The 24,969-nt window shown below is 47.7% G+C and overlaps 1 protein-coding gene across 2 annotated transcripts in view; it reads right to left on the bottom strand.

The window, feature by feature from the left end:
• Positions 1–24,969, bottom strand: part of SPIDR (scaffold protein involved in DNA repair) — a 139,508-nt gene that overhangs the window by 13,797 nt on the left and 100,742 nt on the right. For both annotated transcript variants that reach the window (XM_068983772.1, XM_068983773.1), the window contains 5 exons: positions 6,796–6,880; positions 5,706–5,849; positions 5,558–5,617; positions 3,075–3,279; positions 2,097–2,243 (listed from right to left, as the gene is read on the bottom strand). In XM_068983772.1, the coding sequence (XP_068839873.1) occupies positions 2,097–2,243; positions 3,075–3,279; positions 5,558–5,617; positions 5,706–5,849; positions 6,796–6,880 (641 nt within the window). The remainder of the gene's footprint in view (positions 1–2,096; positions 2,244–3,074; positions 3,280–5,557; positions 5,618–5,705; positions 5,850–6,795; positions 6,881–24,969) is intronic.

The raw sequence follows: 24,969 nt of genomic DNA on the forward strand, positions 1-24,969 counted from the left end.
TTCACAGAAGCATGAATTATAGGATCAAAAAAGTGTGCATCAACTGATGAATGGATTAATAAAACAGGGTCTGTCCATATGATGGACTCTTCAGCCCCAGAAAGGAACAAAGCCTGAGAAACGCCTTGAAAATGTCCTGCTGAGTGCCAGCAGCCAGAAACCAAGGAGCACACACTGTATGATTCATTCACATGAGTGTCCATGAGGCAGGAGGCAGAGGAGCGGGAGCCAGGGGCTGGGAGGGGACAGGACGTGAGTGCTGAGAGACACGGGTTTCTCTCTGGAGCTAGTTAGTGGCGATGGCTGCACAACTGTATGAATACACTACAATGAGTTGCACACTTTAAAAAGGTGAGTTTCTGCTCAATGACACTGTGATTGAGAACCAGACTGCCACTGTTTTCAAAGCCAGTGAGACGACAAAAGCCAAAACATAAACGAGGAGGTGGCTGCACAATACTGTAAATGGACTGCCACCGAATCTCTCTTGAAATGGTTGAATTTCAAGTGAAATGGTTAAATTTCAAGTGAGTTTTGTAAATCTCACTGGAAATGACTATTTCTTTAAAATATGAGGTTCTTTAGGAAAGGCAAGTCTCTGTCTCACCACTGTTTGCATGCTCCTGGTCTGCATCTCTATGCTTCTTACTCCCTGGCTGCAGGTAAGAGTGGTCTGGCTCCAAACCCTTCTCAGGAAGCCAGCTCTTCAAGTACGTTTTCTCATAAAATGCGGGAGGGGTTTGGGGGTGGGAACTGTCACCTGGAGTCGCGTCCTCCTCCTTCCACTGGCTCTGAGCCTGGATGACCTACCCTGGGAGACACGAGGGGATGGGAGCCTGGAGAGCACAGGCCATGGACAGGCTGTGCGGCTCTGCAGAGTCCGGCCTTCACGCCTGTCCACCGGCCCGCCCAGCCTCCAGACTCTCAGCCAGCCTCCCCTGTGCTCCTCCCAGCAGCCAACAGCCAGCCCCCATTTTACTCCAGAGTCGACCTGTGGTGCTGAAAACAGGGCTTCAACTAAGACAAAAACCTGACTGTTCCACTCCGTTAGCACAGCTGGGACAGTAGAACAGGACAGGGCCAGCTGGCCACCTTGGCCCCTCTCCTCCAGCACATGGAGCTTGCGCAGCTGTCCTGGGTTTCCCACGTGCCCTCCCACCTTTCTGAAAGGTCTGCACCAGCTCTGCCTGGGCAGGGGTGGCAGTCTGGGCCCCATCCCTGCTGTTGCTGGCTCTAGCCCCTGAGCCCCCAGTCAGCCTCCCGCCTGTGGCAGTGGGAGCACAGAACATCGGCTTCCCTGTCAGCCCACGTACTCCTCAACCAGCCTCTGAGGTCCGTCCTGCCATCCTTGGAGCAGAGACGAGAGAGTGGGGGCAAGAAGAGACCCGGCTGAAGGCTGGAGCCATACTTCTTCAAGTCCACGAGCCTGAGGAGCTACATCTCGGTGGGAACACTAGGGTAAAGGGAATGCACTGAAGGAAAACACAACGGACTCGTGCTCAGCCTCACAATCACACAGGGGACTTGGGCTCAAGCAACAGTGGGGTCACAGCCTTTTCTGTTCATAAAAAGCACACAGGGTTTGGGGGTCGAGTGGCCCTGGGTGGAGGACACAGGCCCTTGACGTACGTGTGGAATCTCTGTACTTTCTGGAAACTGACTACCACGGTGCTGTCACAGATCACTGTTCCCTGCGTGTCGGGTCTTCTGACCGAATCCTCCCTCACATCCGCCTCCGCCCTGAATCCCCCCACCCCCAACTGCCACCCCCTCCACACACACCTCTGCCACCTCCTCCCACTCCGGAGTTTACCCGCCCTGCCCCGTCAGCAGCCGGGGCAAGTCCTGCTCGCCCCCCGACCCCCACCTCCTCTGATGGGCTCACCCTCCCCTCCCCCTCGGCTCAGGGCTCCTGTCTGTGCCCCAGAGGCTGCCAACCTGGCTCTGCTTGTGTCTGAAAGGCCGGCATCTTTTCATTTTGTCCCTCATGTACCCTATGTCAGGTACTCAAACACTCACTGAATAAACAACGAACACAGAGTGAGTGGGATAGTTAAGAAAATACAAATCTCTCTTCCATCAAGATGGATACATACCTCGGATGCTGCAAATGGAGTTGACCCGAGTGCCAGGGCCCAGCTCATCCAGACGCAGGGGGCCTGACAGCTCCCCGGCACCCGCGGTCACACCCTCACGGGGTTTCAGAGGCAGGAGGACAGTTCGGCCAACACACACAATCTGACCTGCCAACAGAGATGCTTTGGATTACTGCAGTTCCAGGTTTGAAACTAGCAAGTTCTCCTGCCAGGAGAGATACATCCTTTGCCAGTCTCCTGGCAGTTAGGCGCAGAAGGGGTGGCCAGGGGCACTGGTGTGGGGCCCCTGTGTGTCCAGGGACACAGTCTGTGCAGAAAGGAAGCCAGAGCTGTAAACACACACAAACATGGGTTCACATTTGATGCACAAAGACCAACTTCATGTCACATAGCTTCAACACTGAAAATACACTGTCCAGGCAGGGTCCTACTGTGGTTCCTGGAGAGAGTGCTGACGGGTATAAGCACACAGTCAGGTCTCCGTACCTACAGGCTCCACATCTGCAGACTCCAGCCAGCTCAGATGCAGACAACCGTGGGTGGAAAACACTTAGGGAAAGTTCCAGAAAGCAAAATGTGGATTTGCTGCACATCAACCAGTATTTACACAGCCTGACATGGCACGAGGTACATGTTTTACAGGGTTTACATGGTAAGAACATGTATGTAGTTCACATGCAAACACCACCTTTCTCTAGACAGAGACTTGGTGCTGCAGAGGGTGGACATAGAAGGATGGACATAAATGCTTGAGCTCTGTTTGTTTTACAAAGCAGTGCTCTAGGCAGCAGCTTTGTTACTTCTGTGCCCATAAAGCGTGACCCCAACAGACCCTCCCCAGTAACCCCAGGATCACCCCTGCATGCCAGCACCACAGGTGGGGCTCTATTCTGTCTAGGCAGCTGTCACAGGGGCCTGGTCTGCAGGGAACTCTGGGCCAGGGGACAGACCAGCGCTTTCAGTAAGAGGAAGGCATACCCTGGTCTCGGAGAGCGTCCCGGAAGAGGAAGCTCTGGGAGGTGGTCTCGCAGAGAGCATCCCGGACCTCCTGGTCCAGCAGGCATGAGGTGGCCACACGCACAGGAACAGTTCTGGGGAGGCCTGAGTCCTCGTCCAGTGTCTGCAGAGTAATGTCAGTCACCACCAGCCACATCTCCCTTGGCTCCAGAAACAAACTGTCTGCCTAGAATTCAAAGTCACGGACAAGGCTATTAACCTGGTAGCTCTTCTTAAATCCAAAATTATTTTTAAAGGCAATAATCTTAGATGATTATTATTAACACTAATATTTCTGATATCATTTCAATCAGTATTTCCACAGATGCAACGGCCTTTGCATATGTGGTCTTCAGCACGCCGGACATGGCCAAGCCCAGTAAGCTCCAGCCCTGTTGCTATTCTAAGGGCCAATGGCTGGGGGGAGGCCTGCCCCTCCCTGGCTCCTCTCTCCAAGTCCTCTGACCAAAGAGGAAGAAGCCATGCACTTCCTCTCAATCCCACGTCCACAGGGTGAGGATGTGAGTCATCACACTGGCTTCCACGAAGCACACACACTCTTCTCTCCTGCGATATCTAAGTGTCCCAAGGATGAGGAAGTGTTATGAACGAAATGCTCATACCCCTGGCCCCACGGATGCACATGGTGAATCCTCCACTCCAGTGCAACGGTCATGGACGCAGGGCCTTCGGGAGGCGGCTAGGACACAACTACCTCACAGTCTTCTGCCATCAGGACTCAGCAGGTGCACATGGGGACAAGGATCTCACTGGAAATACCCCTGGGGTCAGGAGGGCCAGGCTATGAGAAGCTGGTTGGCGTGAGGGTCAGGGTGCTGCTGGCATGGATGGTGTGGTCAGGTGACGATCCCACATGGCTGGTGGACATGACTGGGCAAAGACGGTGACCGGCAAGGTCAGGAGCCGTGAGCTGAGTGGAGGAGGTGGTTCACATGGTTGGGAGGTTGATTACATATAAGAAATTAGAGAAGTTTATACTGAGGAAAGTGAGAGCCAGGTTTCTCAGAGCTGGATGAGGGAGTTATTAATACGGAAGTGAGGAAATCTAGAGTCAGTTCCATGGTTATGGCCTAGAGTTGGAAGTACTGGTATAAGATGATGAGTTTTAGGTAGAGACAGATGTAAAGAAAGAAAGATGTGGAGCGGTAGGTACGTGTGCATGAGTACACACACATACTTCCTTCTTCCATCTGCTGAGATGGCCCAGCAGCAATGAGCCCACCAAGGACCCAGATCTTGGCTTCTAAATACCATTCTTCACTAAAATCAACCAGGGCTCCTTAGCAGACAGCTGACTTCAGAGCAGAGGAAACACAAGTTGAGTCTGAAGCATCTTATTATTGCAGAAAGTAAGGGAGCCCTTGAAGAGTGATGGGGACATGTCCAAAGGACACAGGAGCTGGCTTGAATCTGGGGAGATGTAAGCACTGGAATAAGTGACAGCTACAGATAACAACCCAATGAATAAAAATTCAATCTACTGGTTCAAGCTGAGATAAATGACTGAATGCATAAATAAATCAGGGAAATAAAAGTTCCTAAGTATAGCCAATGCCAACTAATAAATGTAGAAAAATGCTGGAATTAGAAAATTATCATTTAGCCACTATCAGAGTAATAATTCAAGCAAGATTCATATAGCTGTTACAATGAATGGGTAGAAGTTTTATAAGAAACAGGATAATAAAACAGTCTTAAGCTATCTTCCTGTTACACAGGAACATCTGTTACACAGTTATTAAGCAATAAGTATGGAATATTTGTTAGTTAACTTTAGAGTGGAGAAGCCTGGAAAACAGCATCTTAATCGACTGGTATCATATCACAGCACTGGGACAGCTCCACTGTGTGCCCCTGGTATGAACACGGTATTTTTATGTGGCACAGATCACAAATCTCTTTGTGACCCGGTAAATCTAAATGGAGGGGCATTCTGTTAAGAAATCAACCTCTTCTTCAAAAATGACAAGGTCATAAAAGATAAGAAAGATAAAGAAACGTTCCATCTGAAGGAGACAGAAGGGGCAGGACCCCAAGGTCCCGCACATGGCCTTGCACTGGACGGAGGAGTTCATCTTAGCAAACGGTCAGTTTCTCAGGAAGGGCAAGGATTTCCACAGACCAGCTAAAGGTGGCAGTGCATCTGAACACTCCTTCCCCTCCACCTCTGGTCCAGCTGCAGGGCTGTGGGCAGCAGCCAGTGAGTGACAGCCACGAGGCTGCTGCTCGCGTCCTGAGAGCACGCTCTGCTGGCTTCACACCCGGGACTTCATGAGAGGCCGCAGCCCCAACTGCACAAGCAATGTGCTTACCGCCATGTCACTGTGGATCGCGCAAAACTGGCATTCAAGAATGCTTTTCTGTTTGGGTACTCCACCCATTTCTGAGGGAGATTATCCTTTGGTAAGCTGTACGACATGTGAAGAGAAAGAGAGATGGATCACCTGTGGTCTCCGGTAAATCACTCTGGCACAGAAGCTGCAATGGGTACAGAGGCCGTCCGCCTGGAACGTATTGAAAACAGTGCGTAAGTCTCCCCAAGCCCACACACACAGCAAAGCGACAGAGGCCCGGTACACACAAAGGCACCACCTGCAGAATTTCTTTTAAGAAGCGGGGAGTCGGTGGCTGGTAAAGTTCTGCAACGGGGTCGTCTTCAATTACATCAATCTGTCCCAAGTCTGGATGAGCGCTGAGGATGTAACAGAAGCTAGGAGGAGGCAGATGAGTTTTCTCCTGTTTAAAATGAAGACAAAAGTAGAACGTGAATGCGCTGCTAAAAGACTCAAATGCACTATTAACATAAATTGACTCTTCAACAGAGCCGTCTCTGCTCACAGATGCAGACCGACTCTCTGCAAGGGTCATTACAGATGGGCTTGTTTCTCTCTGGACCCGGCATGAGAGTTTCTGTGCTCCTGAATTTATCACCAATTCAAGATGTCATTCTAGAAATTCAATCTCCAGATGCACTGAAGACTCCATTCACAGACTTCTTCCCTGTGGGGCATCTAGAAATGGCATCTCCAACTGGGCTGCTGCTCCAGCTCCAGACAGAGCTACTGTGTCCGCCTGTGCTAGAAGTCAGAACCCCACAAGCAAGGGGCCAGCTCTCAGCCTGGGGAGCCAAGGCCCGAAGCAGTAGCTGCCAGCCTGCTGGACAGGGTTCAGAGCAGGAAGGACAGATCCTCTTCCTCAATTTTGCTATCTGTGGGCAACTTGCTACCAAACACGACGTGAGGAAGAAGAAGAGGGAGACTCCGAGCTGAGCTGAGCTAGTGGTTCGACCGATGTGCACAAATTCTGTGCACTGAGTCTCTGCTCTAACTGGTACTCAGTGGTGGTTCTACTACTGACTGGAAGGAGGCGGGGAAACCACCTGCTTCTTGTTGGGTGCGAGGCTGAGACCCTCAGTGTGCAGTGGCCCATGACAATGGGGGTGGAGAGAGGTCACCGTAAAGGAACCTCCGGAAGCACGCATGCGACACGGCGGACTAGGTAACCAGGCTCTGGCCTACAAGTGAGGCAGCAGTGTGACCTCTGTCCTGGCTCACACTCACTGGATCCAGGCTTCTCAGGGGGTGCACTGTGTGTTGGGGGGTGCCTCAATGCCAGGCTAACCTCACAGGGTTTCTCAGGATGTCACTGTTGTGGTGGGGTGGTGCCTCAATGCCGAGCTTACCTCAAAGGCTGTGCCAGGGCCTGTTGCTTTCAGAGCTGCCCGTGGAGGCCACATGGTGTCAATCAAACTAAAAAGTTCAGCCATCCTGAAGAAAGAGGAGATGCTGATCAGTGAGCCGGTCAGATGCAGGCTGAACACCAAGAAGCCAACATTCAGAACATGCAATGAAGTCAGGGGTGCACAGACAGACAGACAGACCTTGCAACCTGGAATGTGTAAGCACAGGAAAGAGACTGTTCACTAAATTATCATGCATTTGATATGTCTGGAAAAAATTCTAATTCAAAAAGACACATGGACCCCAACTCTCATAGCAGCACTATTCACAATAGCCAGGACATGGAGGCAACCTAAATGTCCATCGACAGAGGAGTGGATAAAGAAGACGTGGTGCATATACACGATGGAACACTACTGCTGCTGCTGCTGAGTCGCTTCAGTCGTATCTGACTCTGTGCGACCCCACAGACGGCAGCCCACCAGGCTCCCCCGTCCCTGGGATTCTCCAGGCAAGAACAATGGAGCGGGTTGCCATTGCCTTCTCCAACGCACGAACGTGAAAAGTAAAACTGAAGTTGCTCAGTCATGTCTAACTCTTTGCGGCCCCATGGACTGCAGCCTACCAGGTTTGTTCGTCCATGGGATTTTCCAGGCAAGAGTACTGGAGTGGGGTGCCATTACCTTCTCCGACAATGGAATACTACTCAACCACAAAAAAGAATGAAATAATGCCATTTGCAGCAACGTGGATGGATCCAGAAATTATACTAAGTGAAGGAAGTCAGAAACAGAAAGACAAATATCATATGATATCATTTATATGTGGAATCTTAAGAAAATGATACAAATGAACTTATTTACAGAACAGAAATAGACTCACAGATGTAAGCAACAAACTGATGGTTACCAGACTGGAAAGGCAGGGGGCTGGGATATATTAGGGCTTTGGGATTAACAGATACATAGCACTATATATAAAACAGATAAACAGTAAGAACCTACTGTATACGATACGAAAATACACACAATAAATTGTAATGATTGATAATGGAAAAGAAACTGAAAAAGAATATATATATACGCGTGTATGTATAACTGAATCACTTTGCTATCCATCTGAAACCATGTAAATCAACTATACTTCAATAAAAAAATACACAAAATTATGATGTATCTGCACAATGAAATATGATACAGCTTTTGAAACATTTACACAGAAACTATGGACATGGAAAGATATTCATGATACCTTGCTAAGTGAAAAGCAGACAACAAATTATAACATCTCTCTCTGAAAGAGTAAAAAAATGTTTTTAGTGGTTATCCGAGTAGAATTTGAAGGTGACATTTATTTTCTTCTTTTGGTTTAAGTGTTTCCTGTATTTTTCAAAATCAGATACATGTTACTCACAGAACAAGAAAAATTACCAATAGTATCTAAAATAAAGAATATAGTCAGACACAAAAAGACAAATAGTGTTTGATTCCGTTTATATGAGATCACCAACCAGACCAATTCATAGACAGAAGGTAGAGGGTGGCTGTCAGGGGCTGGGAAGCCCCGGTTCAGGGGACAGAGCTTCACTTCACAGGGTGATGGGTTCTGGGACGTGCTGGTATGATGGCTGCAGAGCACTGTGAGTGTGCTTCCTGCTACCTAAAAACTGTTAAGATGGAAACTTTTACATTATGTGCATTTTACCAGTTTTTAAAATGCCGTTTTAGTTGAAAAAAGAAACTATATATCTCAAAGGCTTCTTAGATTTTGCCCTAATTCTCAACAGTGTTAATAGATAATAATGTTTACGTTATTAAAAGCTTATGGCCTTAACAGTTAATGTTACACATTCTTATTGTTCTCAACATTTAATAGCATGTACTATTTTAAGTGCTTAGGATCCAGCAGTTAAACTCAGAGTTGAGAATGAGGGCCTTGGCATCACAGAGAACAAGACTCAAAGCTTCCCTGCTGTCTTCTGGCCCCTTGCATGGATCACAGCGGAAACGTGGCGTACAGGGCGGGGTCTGCAGCCAACACCAAGACTCTGGGTCCAAATGAAGAACAAAGCAGCAAGTAAATGGGGACATGCTGGTGAAAAGTCACTCTCCCCTTCTCCTGGCAGCAGCTGTTTGTGTAGGTGATCGGACAGAGCTGGGTGACTGACCAGGGCCGGCTGAGGTTGAGAGGCGGCCACTGGATGCTGGGGCCCCCTGGAAGCTGGGGGCTGGTGGGCCTGCTGCGCCTGTCTGCCCACTTCTGCCCCGCCTCCTTTCACACAGCTCCCTGAGGGATGGGCACCAAAGTGCTAGCCCAGTTGAGGCTTGGAGACTCGGTGAGGGAGTAACCAGCATTCACACAGTCTCATGTGCACTGACACAACCTCAGAGAACCCTGTATAAACAGTCATGTGGTGCCTGGTGTGTTCGGCTCGGCTTCCGTCACTCAGCACAGTGGCCTCAAGATCCACCCAGGCTGCAGTGGCACCAGCAGCTTGCTGCTTTTACTGCTAAGCGCTGTCCATGGTGTGGATGTGTTTACCATTCACCTCTGAGGGACACAGGGGTTCTTTCCAGTCTGGGGCTACTAAAAACACTTGGCACAGAATTTTACAGGAATGCTGATGTTCTTTTCTCCAGATAAATGCCCAGCGGTGCAACTGCTTGGGTAAGTATGTTCAGGTTTTAAAGGGACTGCCAACTCTGTTCCTGTGCTCCTGCAGGGGACCACACCACCGTACAGCTCCATCAGCAACATATGAGAGACAGTTTCTTCACAGCCTCACTAGCATCCAAGGTTGTCACTGTTTCTCATTTCAGTTGTTCTGACAGGAGTGTGGTAATATTCACGTCACTCATGCTGTGCTTCTACCTAAGGACAGTGATGTTAAACACCTTTTTGGGCGTTTATCTGCCACATGATGTCCTCTTTGGAAATGTCTCTTCACGTCCTTGGCCCATTTTCTAATTGGACTGTGTGTATATGTTTACTGCTGAGTCTTGAGATTTCATTATATAGTCTAAGATATAAGATTTACAAATATTTTCCCATGGTCTGTAGCTTATCTTTTCATTCTCTTAACACAATCTTTTGCAGAGCAAAAGATTTTCATTTTGATAAAGTCCAACTTACTGATTTTTTTCCTTTCGTGGATCACACTTTTGGTGTCTATCTCAGAACTCTTTTCTTAGTAGGTCCCAATGGTTTTCTACGAAAAACTTTATAGTTTTATGTGTTATATTTAAACCTAAAATATTTTGTGAGGCATGAGATTGAGGTTGAGATTAATTTTTTGCCCATTCATGGGCAATGAGCTGAGACCATCCTTCCTTCACTGAATGGCTTTATTTGTGCTTGGTCAGGAATCACGTGGTCAGGAGTCACAGCCCTTCCTAGGTTCTCTCCACTGACTAGTCATGCCTCCACCAATGCAGCAGTTTCTTGTAGCCATTTAATAAGTTCTGAAATTGGGTACCATTCCTCCCACTCTATCCCTTTTCAAAGTGGTTTTATCTATTCTGGTTCCTCTTCATTTCCAAATAAAGTCTGGAATAGGCCTAGACTGCTGCTGCTGCTCCTAAGTCGCTTCAGTCGTGTCCGACTCTGTGCGACCCCAGAGACAGCAGTCCACCAGGCTCCCCCGTCCCTGGGATTCTCCAAGCAACAATACTGGAGTGGATTGCCATTTCCTTCTCCAATGCATGAAAGTGAAAAGTCAAAGTGAAGTCGCTCAGTCGTGTCCAACTCTTAGTGACCTCATAGACTGCAGCCTACCAGGCTCCTCCATCCATGGGATTTGCCAGGCAAGAGTACTGGAGTGGGGTGCCATTGCCTTCTCTGAGGCCTAGACATATCTACACATTTTTTTGTTGGAACTTCAATGGGCATTGTGTCAAGCCGATCTACTCTTCTGGGAAGAAGTAGCATCTTTACGATGTTGAGTCTTCCAATCCATGAACGTGGCATGCGTTTATTTAGATATCCACTGATTCCTTTAATCAGTGTTTTGTAGTTTGCAGCATACAACTCCTGACATATTTCATTAGGGTTATGCCTAAATACTCTTTCAGCAACTGAAAATATTGTATTTTAAATTTTGGTTTCGAGAAGTTCACTGGAAATGTCACTGACTTTTGAATGTTAATCTTGTATGCTGGGCTTCTGCTAAACTGACTTACTCATTTTAGGAAACATTTTGTCTTTTGCAGATTCCTTGGGATTTCTGACATAGACCATCATGTCATCTCACAGTTTTATTTCTTCCTTTCTGATTCTTTTGTTTTGCCTTGCCTCACTGTGCTAGTCAGTCTGTTTAGTACTTTTAAAGCACTCTACCAGAATCTAACATTTAACTTCCACTTAAATATAAATATATAATCTAACGTTTAACTTCCACTTTTAAACACTCTGATATGAAAAAACCCTGAGAGGACATCAACTGTAGACAAGTTCTCTCATTGCTTTCCACTTTCTCCCTGCCCCTACTACGTAATGAAACTACTCCAAGAAAGGCCGGGCAAGGACAACAAAAACTACAAACCCAGGTGAACTTGTGGAGGAAAGGCAAACACGCCGCTTGCCATTCTGTGCATGTGTGGCTGAAGCTAAACCCCTGGTTTTACCAACTGGACTGGTCATCTTGGTGAGTAAAAAAAGTGGTAAAATACAACTGACTGCTATATCCATGTAACAGAGCAGCAGGCCGCCATGAAAAGGGTGGAAGCATTGACACATGATGCAACATGGATGGACCTCACGATCCATGGCCCCTCACTATCCACGGTTCCTCACTATCCACGGCCCCTCACTATCCATGACTCCTCACTATCCACGGCCCCTCACGATCCACGGCCCCTCACGATCCACGGCTCCTCACGATCCATGGTTCCTCACGATCCACGGCCCCTCACGATCCATGGTTCCTCACGATCCACGGCCCCTCACTATCCATGGTCTCTCACGATCCACGGCCCCTCACGATCCACGGCTCCTCACTATCCACGGCCCCTCACTATCCATGACTCCTCACGATCCACGGCCCCTCACGATCCACGGCCCCTCACGATCCACGGCCCCTCACGATCCACGGCTCCTCACGATCCATGGTTCCTCACGATCCACGGCCCCTCACGATCCATGGTCTCTCACGATCCATGGCCCCTCACTATCCACGGTTCCTCACTATCCACGGCCCCTCACTATCCATGACTCCTCACTATCCACGGCCCCTCACGATCCACGGCCCCTCACGATCCACGGCTCCTCACGATCCATGGTTCCTCACGATCCACGGCCCCTCACTATCCATGGTCTCTCACGATCCATGGCCCCTCACTATCCACGGTTCCTCACTATCCACGGCCCCTCACTATCCATGACTCCTCACTATCCACGGCCCCTCACGATCCACGGCCCCTCACGATCCACGGCCCCTCACGATCCATGGTTCCTCACGATCCACGGCCCCTCACTATCCACGGTTCCTCACGATCCACGGCCCCTCACGATCCATGGTCTCTCACGATCCATGGCCCCTCACTATCCACGGTTCCTCACTATCCACGGCCCCTCACTATCCATGACTCCTCACTATCCACGGCCCCTCACGATCCACGGCCCCTCACGATCCACGGCTCCTCACGATCCATGGTTCCTCACGATCCACGGCCCCTCACGATCCATGGTCTCTCACGATCCATGGCCCCTCACTATCCACGGTTCCTCACTATCCACGGCCCCTCACGATCCACGGCTCCTCACGATCCACGGTTCCTCACGATCCACGGCCCCTCACTATCCATGGTCTCTCACGATCCATGACCCCTCACTATCCATGGCCCCTCACTATCCACGGCCCCTCACTATCCACGGCCCCTCACTATCCATGGTTCCTCATGATCCACGGCCCCTCACTATCCACGGTTCCTCACGATCCACGGCTCCTCACTATCCATGGTCTCTCACGATCCACGGCTCCTCACTATCCACGGCCCCTCACTATCCACGGCCCCTCACTATCCATGACCCCTCACTATCCACGGCCCCTCACTATCCATGGTTCCTCACGATCCACGGCCTCTCACTATCCACGGTTCCTCACGATCCACGGCCCCTCACGATCCACGGCCCCTCACTATCCACGGTCCCTCACGATCCACGGCCCCTCACGATCCATGGTCCCTCACGATCCACGGCCCCTCACTATCCACGGTCCCTCACGATCCACGGCCCCTCAATATCCATGGTCCCTCACGATCCACGGTCCCTCACTATCCACGCCCCCTCACGATCCACGGTTCCTCACGATCCACGGCCCCTCACTATCCACGGCCCCTCACTATCCACGGCCCCTCAATATCCACGGTCCCTCACTATCCACGCCCCCTCATGATCCACGGCCCCTCACTATCCATGGTTCCTCACGATCCACGGCCCCTCACAATCCACGGTTCCTCACGATCCACGGCCCCTCACGATCCACGGCCCCTCACGATCCACGGTCCCTCACTATCCATGGTTCCTCTCTATCACATGTTCAGTACGTGCAAACTCACAGGGACAGACAGCAGACGGACAGCTGACAGGGCCTTCTGACAGTGGTGGGGTTGGGAGAGGGAGCGGCCGCTCATGGGGATGTGCCTCTTTGGGGGAGATTCCTGAATTAGAAATCAACTGTATTGGAAATCAGCTGTTCCTTAATTAGACAGTGATGGCATCAAGTCGGGCACTCTGCCTTCAGAGACCACACTCCACTAAGAACACCCCACAAACACCCGACAGGTGTGGGGATTAATAAACATGTTCCAAGGTTAATTCAATGCATTTCAGGATGATATTTTTCAAATTGTAGATAGAGATACTGAAAAAACTAAGTGCTCAGAGGGTAGACTGACAAGGTTAAACAAAGCCACAAACAGACACTCCAGACAAGACAGCAGAGCTGTAAGACAGAGAAGCTGGTTTCCTCAGAAGCTAGTGAAAGGGAGAGAAGCAAAGCTGGGAAAGAATCAGGAGACATGATCTCAATACAGAGGTGGGGATGTGGCAACAGAACAATTTATGGTGACCGTGGTAACTGGTCACACAGTGGTGACCATTTCATGATGTATAAAAATATCAAATCACTATGTTGTACACTTGAAACTAATATAATATTGTATGTTAATTATAACTCAGTATAATTTTGTATGTTAAAAAAAAAGAAGAAAAGAAATGCATACACATCTGATATTAAGCCTTTTTTTACTATTTCTTTGTACCATCACTTAAATTTATTATATAACCATGTAAGATAAATATGTAATTTTGGAATACCTCACGTTTTGCAGGATATCTGCTAGTTATATTTTTTAAATGTCCTTCCTAATCTTAATTCTTTCTTCAAGATCTAGGATATAAAAATATTAACTAGAGCTTCCCTGGTGGTCCAGTGGTTAAGAATCCACTTTGCTAAACCTCTTCCAACTCATTTGTTACAGTTGTAATTCTTTATAAAGGCTACATGATATTCCACAATGTGGTGTATCAAAATTAATTCAGTATTTTCTCTGTTGATAAGCGTTCATTAAAAAAGTCTTTATTGATATGTTGGTGGCATTTACAAGGGAACAGAATGAAATTTACATGCTCACTTTTATATTTTTAAGTTGGAATTGTAGTATTCAAACTGGTGAACAAATGCTAAACATGAGTTTATTTTCATAAACAAAACTATAATTACTGATAAAAAAAAAAGAATCCACTTTGCAATGCAGGGGACACAGATTCCAGCCCTGGCCGGGAGGACCCCACAGGCCACGGAGCAACTAAGCCCATGTGCACAACTACTGCGCCCATGAACTCTACAACCTGTTTGCCGCAACAAGAGAAGTCACGGTAATGAGAAGTTTGAGCGCCGCAATGACAAGTAGTCCCTGCTCGCTGTAACTAGGGAAAGCCCCACGCAGCAACAAAGGCCTAGAACAGCCAAAACACTAGGTAAATAAATAACTAGCGCAACTTTGGTGACTGAAGTAAAGTCTGATGTTATAAAGAGCAATATTGCATAAGAACCTGGAATGTTAGGTCCATGAATCAAGGCAAATTGGAAGTAGTCACACAGAAGATGGCAAGAGTGAACATTGACATTTTGGGAATCAGCAAACTAAAATGGACTGGAATGGGTGAATTTAACTCAGGTGACCACTGTATCTACTACTGTGGGCAAGAATTTCTTAGAAGAAAAGGAGTAGCCATCATAGTAAACAAAAGAGTCCAAAATGCAGTACTTGGATGTAGTCTCAAAAATGACAGAATGATCTCTGTTTGTCTCTAAGGCAAACCATTCAATATCAGCATAATCTAAGTCTATGCCCTGACCAGTAATGCTGAAGAAGCTGAAGTTGAATGGTTCTATAAAGACCTACAAGACCTTCTAGAATTAACACCTCAAAACGACGTCCTTTTCATTATAGGGGACTGGAATGCCAAAGTAGGAAGTCAAGAGATATCTGGAGTAACAGGCAAATTTCACCTTGGAGTACAAAATGTAGCAGGGCAAAGGCTAAAAGAGTTTTGCCAAGAGAATGCACTGGTCATAGCAAACACCCTCTTCCAACAACACAAGAGAAGACTCTACACATGGACATCACAGATGGTCAATACCGAAATCAGATTGATTATATTCTTTGCAGCCAAAGATGGAGAAGCTCTAGACAGTCAGCAAAAAAGAAGACCAGGAGCTGACTGTGGCTCACATCATGAACTCCCTTATTGCCAAATTTAGACTTAAATTGAAGAAAGTAGGGAAAACCACTAGACCATTCAGGTATGACCTAAATCAAATCCCTTACGATTATATGGTGGAAGAGACAAATAGATTCAAGGGATTAGATCTGATAGACTGAGTTCCTGAAGAACTATGGATGCATGTTTGTGACACTGTATAGGAGGCAGTGATCAAAACCATCCCCAACAAAAAGAAATGCAAAAAGGCAAAATAGTTGTCTGAGGAGACCTTAAAAATAGCTGACAAAAGAAGAGAAGTGAAAGGCAAAGGAGAAAAGGAAAGATATACCCATTTGAATGCAGAGTTCCAGAGAATAGCAAGGTGAGATAAGAATGCCTGTGAAAGTGCTGCAGTCAATATGTCAGCAAATTAGGAAAACTCAGCAGTGGCCACAGGACTGGAAAAGGTCAGTTTTCATTTCAATCCCAAAGAAAGGCAATGCCAAAGAATGTTCAAAGTACTGAACAATTGCACTCATCTCACATGCTATCAAAGTAATACTCAAAATTCTCCAAGTCAGGCTTCAACAGTACGTGAACCTCCAGATGTTCAAATTGGATTTAGAAAAGGCAGAGGAACCAGAGATCAAATTGCCAACATCCGCTGGATCATCAAAAAAGCAAGAGAATTCCAGAAAAACATCTATTTCTGCTTTATTGACTACACCAAAGCCTTTGACTATGTGGATCACAACAAACTGTGGAAAATTCTGAAAGAGATGGGAATACCAGACCACCTAACCTGCCTCCTGAGAAATCTCTATGCGGGTCAAAAAATAACAGTCACAACAGGACATGAAACAACAGACTGGTTCCAAATTGGAAAAGCAGTATGTCAAGTCTGTACATTGTCACCCTACTTACTTAACTTATATACAGAGTACATCATGAGAAATGCTGGGCTGAATGAAGCACAAGCTGGAATCAAGATTGCTGGGAGAAGTATCAGTAACCTCAGATATGCAGATTACACCACCCTTATGGCAGAAAGTGAAGACGAACTAAAGAGCCTCTTGAAAGTGAAAAAGTTGCCTTAAAACTCAACATTCAGAAGACTAAGATCATGGCATCTGGTCCCATTTCTTCATGGCAAATAAATGGGGAAACAGTGAGAGACTTCATCTTTTTGGGCTCCAAAATCAGATGCAGATGGTGACTGCAGCCATGAAATTAAAAGACACTTGCTCCTTGGAAGGAAAGTTATGACCAACCTAGACAGCATATTCAGAGAAGGCAATGGCAACCCACTACAGTACTCTTGCCTGGAAAATCCCATGGACAGAGGAGCCTGGTAGGCTGCAGCCCATGGGGTCTCGAAGAGTCGGACACGACTGAGCGACTTCCCTTTCACTTTTCATTTTCATGCACTGGAGAAGGAAATGGCAACCCACTCCAGTGTTCTTGCCTGGAGAATCCCAGAGATGGGGGAGCCTGGTGGGCTGCTGTCTATGGGGTCGCACAGAGTCGGACACGACTGAAGCGACTTAGCAGCAGCAGTAGCAGACAGCATATTAAAAAGCAAAGACATTACTTTGCCAACAAAGGTCTGTATAGTCAAAGCTCTGGTTTTTCCAGTGGTCATGTATGGGCATGGGAGTTGGACTATAAAGAAAACTGAGGACCGAAGAATTGATACTTTGAACTGTGGTGTTGGAGAAGACTCTTGAGAGTCCCTTGAACTGCAAGGAGACCAAACCAGTCTATCCTAAAGGAAATCAGTCCTGAATATTCATTGGAAGGACTGATGCTGAAGCTGAAACTCCAATACTTTGGCCATCTGATGTGAAGAACTGACTCATTGGAAAAGACCCTGATGCTGGGAAAGACTGCAGGCAGGAGGAGAAGTGGATGACAGAGGATGAAATGGTTGGAGGCATCACCAACTCGATGGACATGAGTTTGAGTAAGCTCCAGGAGGTGGTGATGGGCAGGGAAGCCTGGTGTGCTGCAATCCATGGGATTACAAAGAGTTGGACACGACTGAGCAAATGAATGGAACTGAACTGAGCCCAAGTTTGTATAAAACAAGTACTTTGTGCATTTCTGTTCTACCTGGGCAGGAACTGCCACACACACACTCAGCGAGGGAAGTAAGGAATTCTTGCTGCAAGCTGCTGCTGTCCAGAACTGCAGACAGTTCTCAGGCTGGTCTCATGGCCCAGGAGGTCTTTATCACTTCAACAGCGTCACATGACCTACTTACCAGTGTGGAGGCAGGAACACACATTCCACACAAAAACTGTCAGCCCAGGTTCTCTGATAGATACATACACTAACATTACCAGTGCGCTCTCATATTTGAAACAAGCTAGCCTCTTCACAATCTACTCCATCACCACGAATTCGCATACCACGTAGCTGCCCTGCACAGACTCCTCGGAAGACCCTCTGCTCTCCTGTAGGGATGGTCTATGTGGGCACAAGCAACAAATCAACAGAACCCTCTGCCAAGTGACTGGGCTCTGAGGACAAACAATATGGTACAACTGCAAAGAAGACAGCAGAGGAAATCAGGGCTGCAGAGATCTTGGGGCATGGGGTGGTGCCTGGACGCCCAGCATGTTTTGTTCTTTGAATTTGGTGGTGGCATCCTGGGTAGCCCGACAGTTGTTCACTCTACTCTGCACTCAGGAACGGCTCTCATGTCTGTCACATTTCCCCATAAACAAGGCTAAGTGAAAAGATCAGTAAAGGAGACACAGGGCACACACACGTGTCCGTTACTAGTGGTGGCAGAAACTGGAAAGGACACCGTTGGAAACAACAAAGAGAAAAGCAACCATTCTTCTTTGTTTATAGACAACTTTGTATTCGTGGAGAAAGATGTGGAGTAAATGCCCAGCGGAAAGGAGATGTTTAAATTTCCTTTTCTCGATGTATTAACAACCAGTGACAGCAGCAGCTGTACCATGATCTCCCACAGATAATCCTGAGAGGCCTGGTCTGATGCTTCTCCAACATGTGGTCCAGCCCCAGGGCACCCTTGGGACCACTCTCTCCACTGTCAGTGATTCCAGGCAGACGAGCAAAGTCTTTGGTTTAAAAAGAATAGTAATGAAAATGACTATACTATAATGAAAAATAGTAACGAAAATGTCCAGTTCTTAAAAGTCATATTTTCATTAGTAAGTGCCTAAACAGGAAAAAAAAAAATGTTGAACTAAACCTGAGGCATTCAGTGCAATTGTTTAGTATGTATCTGATGTTCCTCCTGTCATTCAAGATAATTCCAGCAGAGATGGCTCACCACTGCTGTTTAACAAAAACAATGGAAAACACCAAGAATCTAAATTTACATCACTCCTGACAAGAAATGGTCAGACTTCTGATCTGAGGGCCAGGGATTACAACTATAAAGCAAATGAGAAATTTAACAGAAGTGAATTCCCCTGGAACTGGAAGTAACTACATGTAGGCCGGAGCACCAGAGATGCAGGCGCTGGCCTCTGGAGGACCAGGCTCCAGGCCCACCCCTGACCTGCAGCCAAGTTATTACTTAGTCTCAGGAGCTTCCGGGTCTTTACTTAAAAACACAGTAACATGACCTAATTTGCCAGCGGGCTAGAGAGTTGAAGGGAAAGAAAGAAGGACCATGGTGACGATGACACTTCTCTTCCCACTTTCACGTCCTATATGAACAGACAGGCATTTTACTGCAAACAAAAAGATTTAAGGGGGTTCTACCTAAAATTATAATATGTAAGATTCTCCAAATTTGAGAAGGCACTTAATAAAAGCAAAATCAAGCATTTGTGTTTCATATTTGAGATGAACAAGGAACATCCCACCAAACTTCTGAATTACATGGCCCAGTGCCCCACGATAAGGCCTGCTGCCACTGGTTATTATGCTGAGAGAGGAAGAGAAAGAACCATGTATATATTTTTTAATATTTAGTTTTATTTATTTGGCTGTGCCAAATCTTAGCTGCAGCACGCGGGATCTAGTTCCCTGACCAGAGATGGAATCCAGGCCCCTTGCCTTAGGAGTCTTAGCCACTGGACCACCAGGGAAGTCTCAAGAAAGAACCATGTTGATATGTGAAATGTCCAGAACAAAAGCCAGTCCTCAGGGATCACTTCCCAATCATGCAGCCCCAGGAGCTGGGTGGGGGCCATGGTGGCCCAACCCACCACCTCCCAGTTCTAAACAGAAGAGCTCTATGCAGATTTGTTATTAACACAGAGCTTGCTGTTTGGACTTCTATTTTTTAAAAGTTTGAAAGCTTTAAAACTGCTGGTCCCCTACAGGTAGAGCATTATGATTTTTGTGAGATGAGTGTGGGGAGAAGGGGAGTACTGAGATTTGTAGGAGAAAGAATGAATGAAAAAGCAAAAAAATCCCATCCACTGGCTGAATTCTAGACTTCCTGTGCTGCAGGTAAATTCACTGGATAAATTACTAACCAGAGTTAGGCAGCAGATGTTTTTATGTTCCTGTATCAGCTGATCTTCCTGACTGGTCTCTTGGATTCCTGTTTTAGCTAAAATCTCTCTGTACTTTTAACTCCACTGGCTTCATTACCCCTTCTTGCCCCCTGTTATAATTAACAAGGCCAACTTGACTTCTAGTCTATCCTGGAAAAAAAAAACCAAAATACTTGCAACCTCTAGTTATCATTCTTCTAAGTTACTCATCGTACTCTTCCCATGTTGTTTGTAATAACAAGAAAAGAAAGAGATTAATGCTGACCAGAGCTCTACTTTTTAGTTAATTGGAAAAGAGAAAAAAGGAGGAGGAGCAAGGGCAGAACCACTACTATGGTGTTTTCAGGTGTGCAGAACCACTTCTGTGTGTGAACTCACGAAATCACAACCACCTGGGAAGGCAAGTGCTACCTCTCCTGCCTGATGCCTGAGGGGTCAGCCCCCAGCGCACTGACCGGCGCCTGAGATGAGACTCACAGACAGTGGTGCGGAGCCCTGCTCTCCCCTCCACTGCCTCTACTCAGACCAGTGTCGCTCCTGAAGCTTTGATTTTGCTAAGCAAGCCCCTTGCATCAGTCAGGCCGACACTGCCAAAATCACCCCAGTGAACTGGGTTTGACTGTGTCCCTCAAGTCACTGGGGGGAAGAGGGTGGAGCAAGGTGGGGGAGGTGTCTGAGCCACTTCTGAGATTGCTACTAACAATTCCTTTATGTTTTCAAATGGCCAAGAACTACTGTGACAGTCTGCTGTGGTTCAGACCTCATCAGTTTAGTCGGGTTTTCACTGCACCCTCTATTAATTGCTACAGAGGACATGAGGATAAGTAACACTTGGCTCCAGCAAGACAGTCTATTTTTGGTCAAGAGATAAGAGGAATGAACTTATGGGTGGGGACACGCCCTCCCATGGGTGTCTGCCATGAACTGGATGAACCTCACCAGCCACACCCTGAAAGCCTCTGGGTAAAGCCCCACCCGCTCCAGCAAAAACCTCCTTGGACTGTCAGTGCAGCCCCGCTGGCAGGTCCGCCTCCTGCCGACTGGACTGACTTCAGCCCTGCATCCACACTCAGCTGCCGTGTTCATGAACCACTGACAGGGACAGACATGCAGAGGGCCCTTGGGGCAGAACTTCTGTATCTAACTGCCGACAGACAGGGTGAATTTCTTTTTATTGGATGGCTTTTTGAAGCACTACTAGGGCAGTGATCCTGACAGTGGTTAATGCTTGGCCTACACAGTTCAAACGCCTCTTTCAGGTGGTTTGTGGTTCTCCCTCCTCCTCTTCCTGTGATCAACCTGGTGGGTGTATGAGCCTTTCTGCAATCTGCCGGTTTTCCCCTTTGTCAATGTCTCCATCACTGGTTACATAGAGAGATATACAAGAGTTTTCTCTTCTTAAGGGTTGTTCATTGAATGATAAAGGTAATGAATGATTCAGAAGTGCCCAGTTTACTAAATAAATCTGTCCTAGTTTCCCAGAAATAATCTTTACGGTTCAAGTTCAATACTCGACATTTCCTCCTGAGCCCCTAACTCCCTAATTGGGTCTTTTTGAGTGATGTGAAATTATGCCTAGACATTCCATTTAGAAACTATTCTTCTCCAACTGGACTTATGACACATTTGTAGTTGTTTTCATAACACAGTGTACTTTTTGGGCAATGAATTCATTTATGTCCCTTTAAAAGAATGAGGTGAAATTCACATGATGCAGGATTAACCAAGTCACACAGCATAGTTCACTGGCAGTGAGCACGTTCACAACGTCGTCCAGTCCTGGAATACTGTCATTGTCCCAGGAAGACGTGGTGCCTACCAGCAGTCACCCCCTGCTCTCTTCCCACCTGGCGAGCACCAACCTGCACTCTGTCGCCATGGGTTTCCTCTGTTTCATGTAAGTGGGACCCCACAGCGTACATGCAGCCTTCTGCATGGACTCTCTTTACTCAGCATCGTGAGTGAAGAGAGAACACCCAAAGTATTCTACATGGGTCAATCCTTCGTCTCTTTTGGCCAGTTTTTTGAGCATCTTTGGTTTTAGGATTTAGTACATTCTCTTTCAGTGACACTTTATTCTCCTGCCATTAACTGGGTGGTGAACCTACCAGGAACAATTTTTCAAAATGATGAAAGATTTCTTGAGTATGTCTCTTGAAAGAGGATTCCAACCACAGCAATGCGCAAACCCCAAGGGAAGTGTGTCTGTTTAAGAGGCAGCCATTTGAAGAGGGGAATCAAAGGAGGAAGTCATCGAGGCTTCTGTTCCCAGGAGAGCACTTACCAGACACGCTTTCTGCTGAAACAGCATCTGAGATGATGCCTCAACAACGGCCCCCAAGCCCCGTCCACTTGTGTGGACAGTTCCTAAAAGCTTCCTGTGCTGCCCCTCCATGCACCTGGTCATACAAGGGCCTCCAGGAAACTGATGCCCCAGGGCCCAGAGTCACAGCAGAGCCTGACCTGTGCTAGTCACCCTCACCTGTTCCAGGCCCTCCTCCATAAGCAGGGATCCCATCCCTGACAAAATGCTTTCCCAACACCCTCAAGCGCGTGCCCCTGGACACAGTGGGGAGGACCCAGGGTCCCAGCCCAGGGTACACAGAGGATGTTTCCCATCTGCACTTGGTCTTCGGACAACTTAGTCTCCACTCTTTCCTCTAAAACTGTGCACCAGTGATTACTGCTAAGAAAGCACAAGTTCAAATCTTGTTGAGGAAAATCTAAGATGAATCCAAGCAAACAACTAATGTCCATTCCACAAACGCTTATTATGAGCCTCTCAGGTGCCAGGAACTGAACCGTGCACAGGAAGTACAATGGTGAGTGAGAAACAGAGCCTGCACTCACAGAGCCTGGCGATGGGGAGGCCAGCGTGGACACTGGCCACGAGGTATGCTAATCCACAATGGTCTACACCATGCAGAGGGGAGTGACTGGGTTGAGAGCCAGTCTGTATGTCAGTAAGCCACTGGGACTCTGGGCTGGGCAGCCTGTACCTGGCACAGGCCAGCTAGGGGAGCCATTCCAGGGCTCCTCAGACAGGTGTTGATAATTGCATAGTATCACTAAGATGTCACTCAAATTTACATCAGAACACACCCCTCTGGTGGGACACAGGTCAGGAGAAACCCACACAGCCCTGAGCGCTGGGCCAAGGGAGCTGCTGCAGGAGGCAGAGGGCCTCAGCGAGCCCGGATATGAGGCAGGAGGGACTGGTACCTGGGACAAAGGGTGACTGCTCTGGACAGGAAGTGCTGAGGGCTGGGGGTGGAATGGGGGCTTCTGACCTCCTGGCCATGGGTTAGTTTGTGAGCAAGCTAACTAAACTTGGTTTCAAAGTTGAAGACTATTGGTACTTAATCTGTTACCTTTAAAACAAAAGCTGGCATGTAAACACCAACTATTAATTGGACCATTCTCTGAAATACACCCCGCTCAGACACGGCTGAGCGACTTCACTCTCACTTTTCACTTTCATGCACTGGAGAAGGAAGTGGCAACCCACTCCAGTGTTCTTGCCTGGAGAATCCCAGGGATGGGGGAGCCTGGTGGGCAGCCATCTATGGGGTCACACAGAGTCGCACACGACTGAAGTGACTTAGCAGCAGCAGCAGCAGCAGCAGCAGCAGCAGCATGCCCAACCCCTCACACTATCCTCAAAGCTTACCAGTCTCCGCCCCAGGCGGGGGAGTGGATGTCTTGACCAGGGGGGTGTGTCCTCCCGCCCTCCCCTGAGTCCTCAGCCCCAGACTCCTGCGGTTCTCTCCAGGGTCCCCAAATCTGAACCTGCCCTCTGAGCCCTACAAAATGGCTGCTGTGTCTGGCGCTCACTGGTGGGTGTGTTTCAGGACCTCCTCCTGGCTCTCCTGCTGGTCTGTGAGCTCAGGCAGGAAAGGGCTAATCTACACTCCTGGCATCAGTCTTGGCTCCCTGGAGAATTTCCCGACTCCCAGCCCGGAGCTACCGGAAGTTACAAATCCACGGTGCCAGGTCCCTCCTTCTGCCCTCAGTGGCTGCAGAGATTCCCAGGTCTGCACCCCTGCCCCAGTCTCTCCCTCTCTTTCAAATATATTAAAAATACAAGAGCAGAATCAACTCTACTCCATTTTCAATTTTGTTACCTCTTCGTTTCTTCTCTCAAAAATTCCTAGGGGCCCTAATTCTTCCTGGGTCACTGCAGAATTCCTAGTTAACGGGATTTGAGGCTTCATCTGACTGACTTTTTATTTCAGTACTTTCTGGTTTAGGATAAATCCCCCAAATCTAGCAGAGCAGTAACTAACCAGATGCATAGCACAAACAGGCACAAATATTTAAAGAATAAATGAATTATACTTTCTCTTAACCCTACTTTTACGTCTTCACAGATAACATCTTACCAATTTGAGGAGAAAATTTCTATTTGCAAAATCAAGATGTCTCAACATTCTTTTCACTCACTGCTTTCAGGAAATCTTCTGAGATCAGACATTTAAGACCTCATCACTTAAAGCAACAACCGCCCCAGTCCTTGGGCAGGTCTAGTCTTCAGTTCAAAGGGGGACAATTCAGGGTCAAAGACCGTGAAAGTTTCTCCTTCATCATGGTCAGCACTCAGGCAGACTCGTCTGTATACAGTGAAAGTGAAGTCGCTCAGTCGTGTCCGACTCGTTGCGACCCTGTGGACTGTAGCCCTCCAGGCTCCTCCGTCCATGGGATTCTCCAGGCAAGAATACTGGAGTGGGTTGCCATTTCCTTCTCCAGGGGATCTTCCCGACCCACGGATCCAACTCAGGTCTCCCTCGTCGCAGGCAGATGCTTTAACCTCTGAGCCACCAGGGAAGTGAGGGCTGACTTAACAACAGTCTTCAATAGTCTTCAGTACATTACTCTCAAAGTGCCACTGGAAAAAATCTAAACAAAGTAGTACCTTATGAACTAATACTGCACTTTAGAGGGTCAGTAGCTTTGGTTTTAACAAGTTGGGATACTAGCAGGATT

Source organism: Capricornis sumatraensis, chromosome 11, assembly GCF_032405125.1.
Source record: "Capricornis sumatraensis isolate serow.1 chromosome 11, serow.2, whole genome shotgun sequence".
Classification (NCBI taxonomy): Eukaryota; Metazoa; Chordata; class Mammalia; order Artiodactyla; family Bovidae; genus Capricornis; species Capricornis sumatraensis.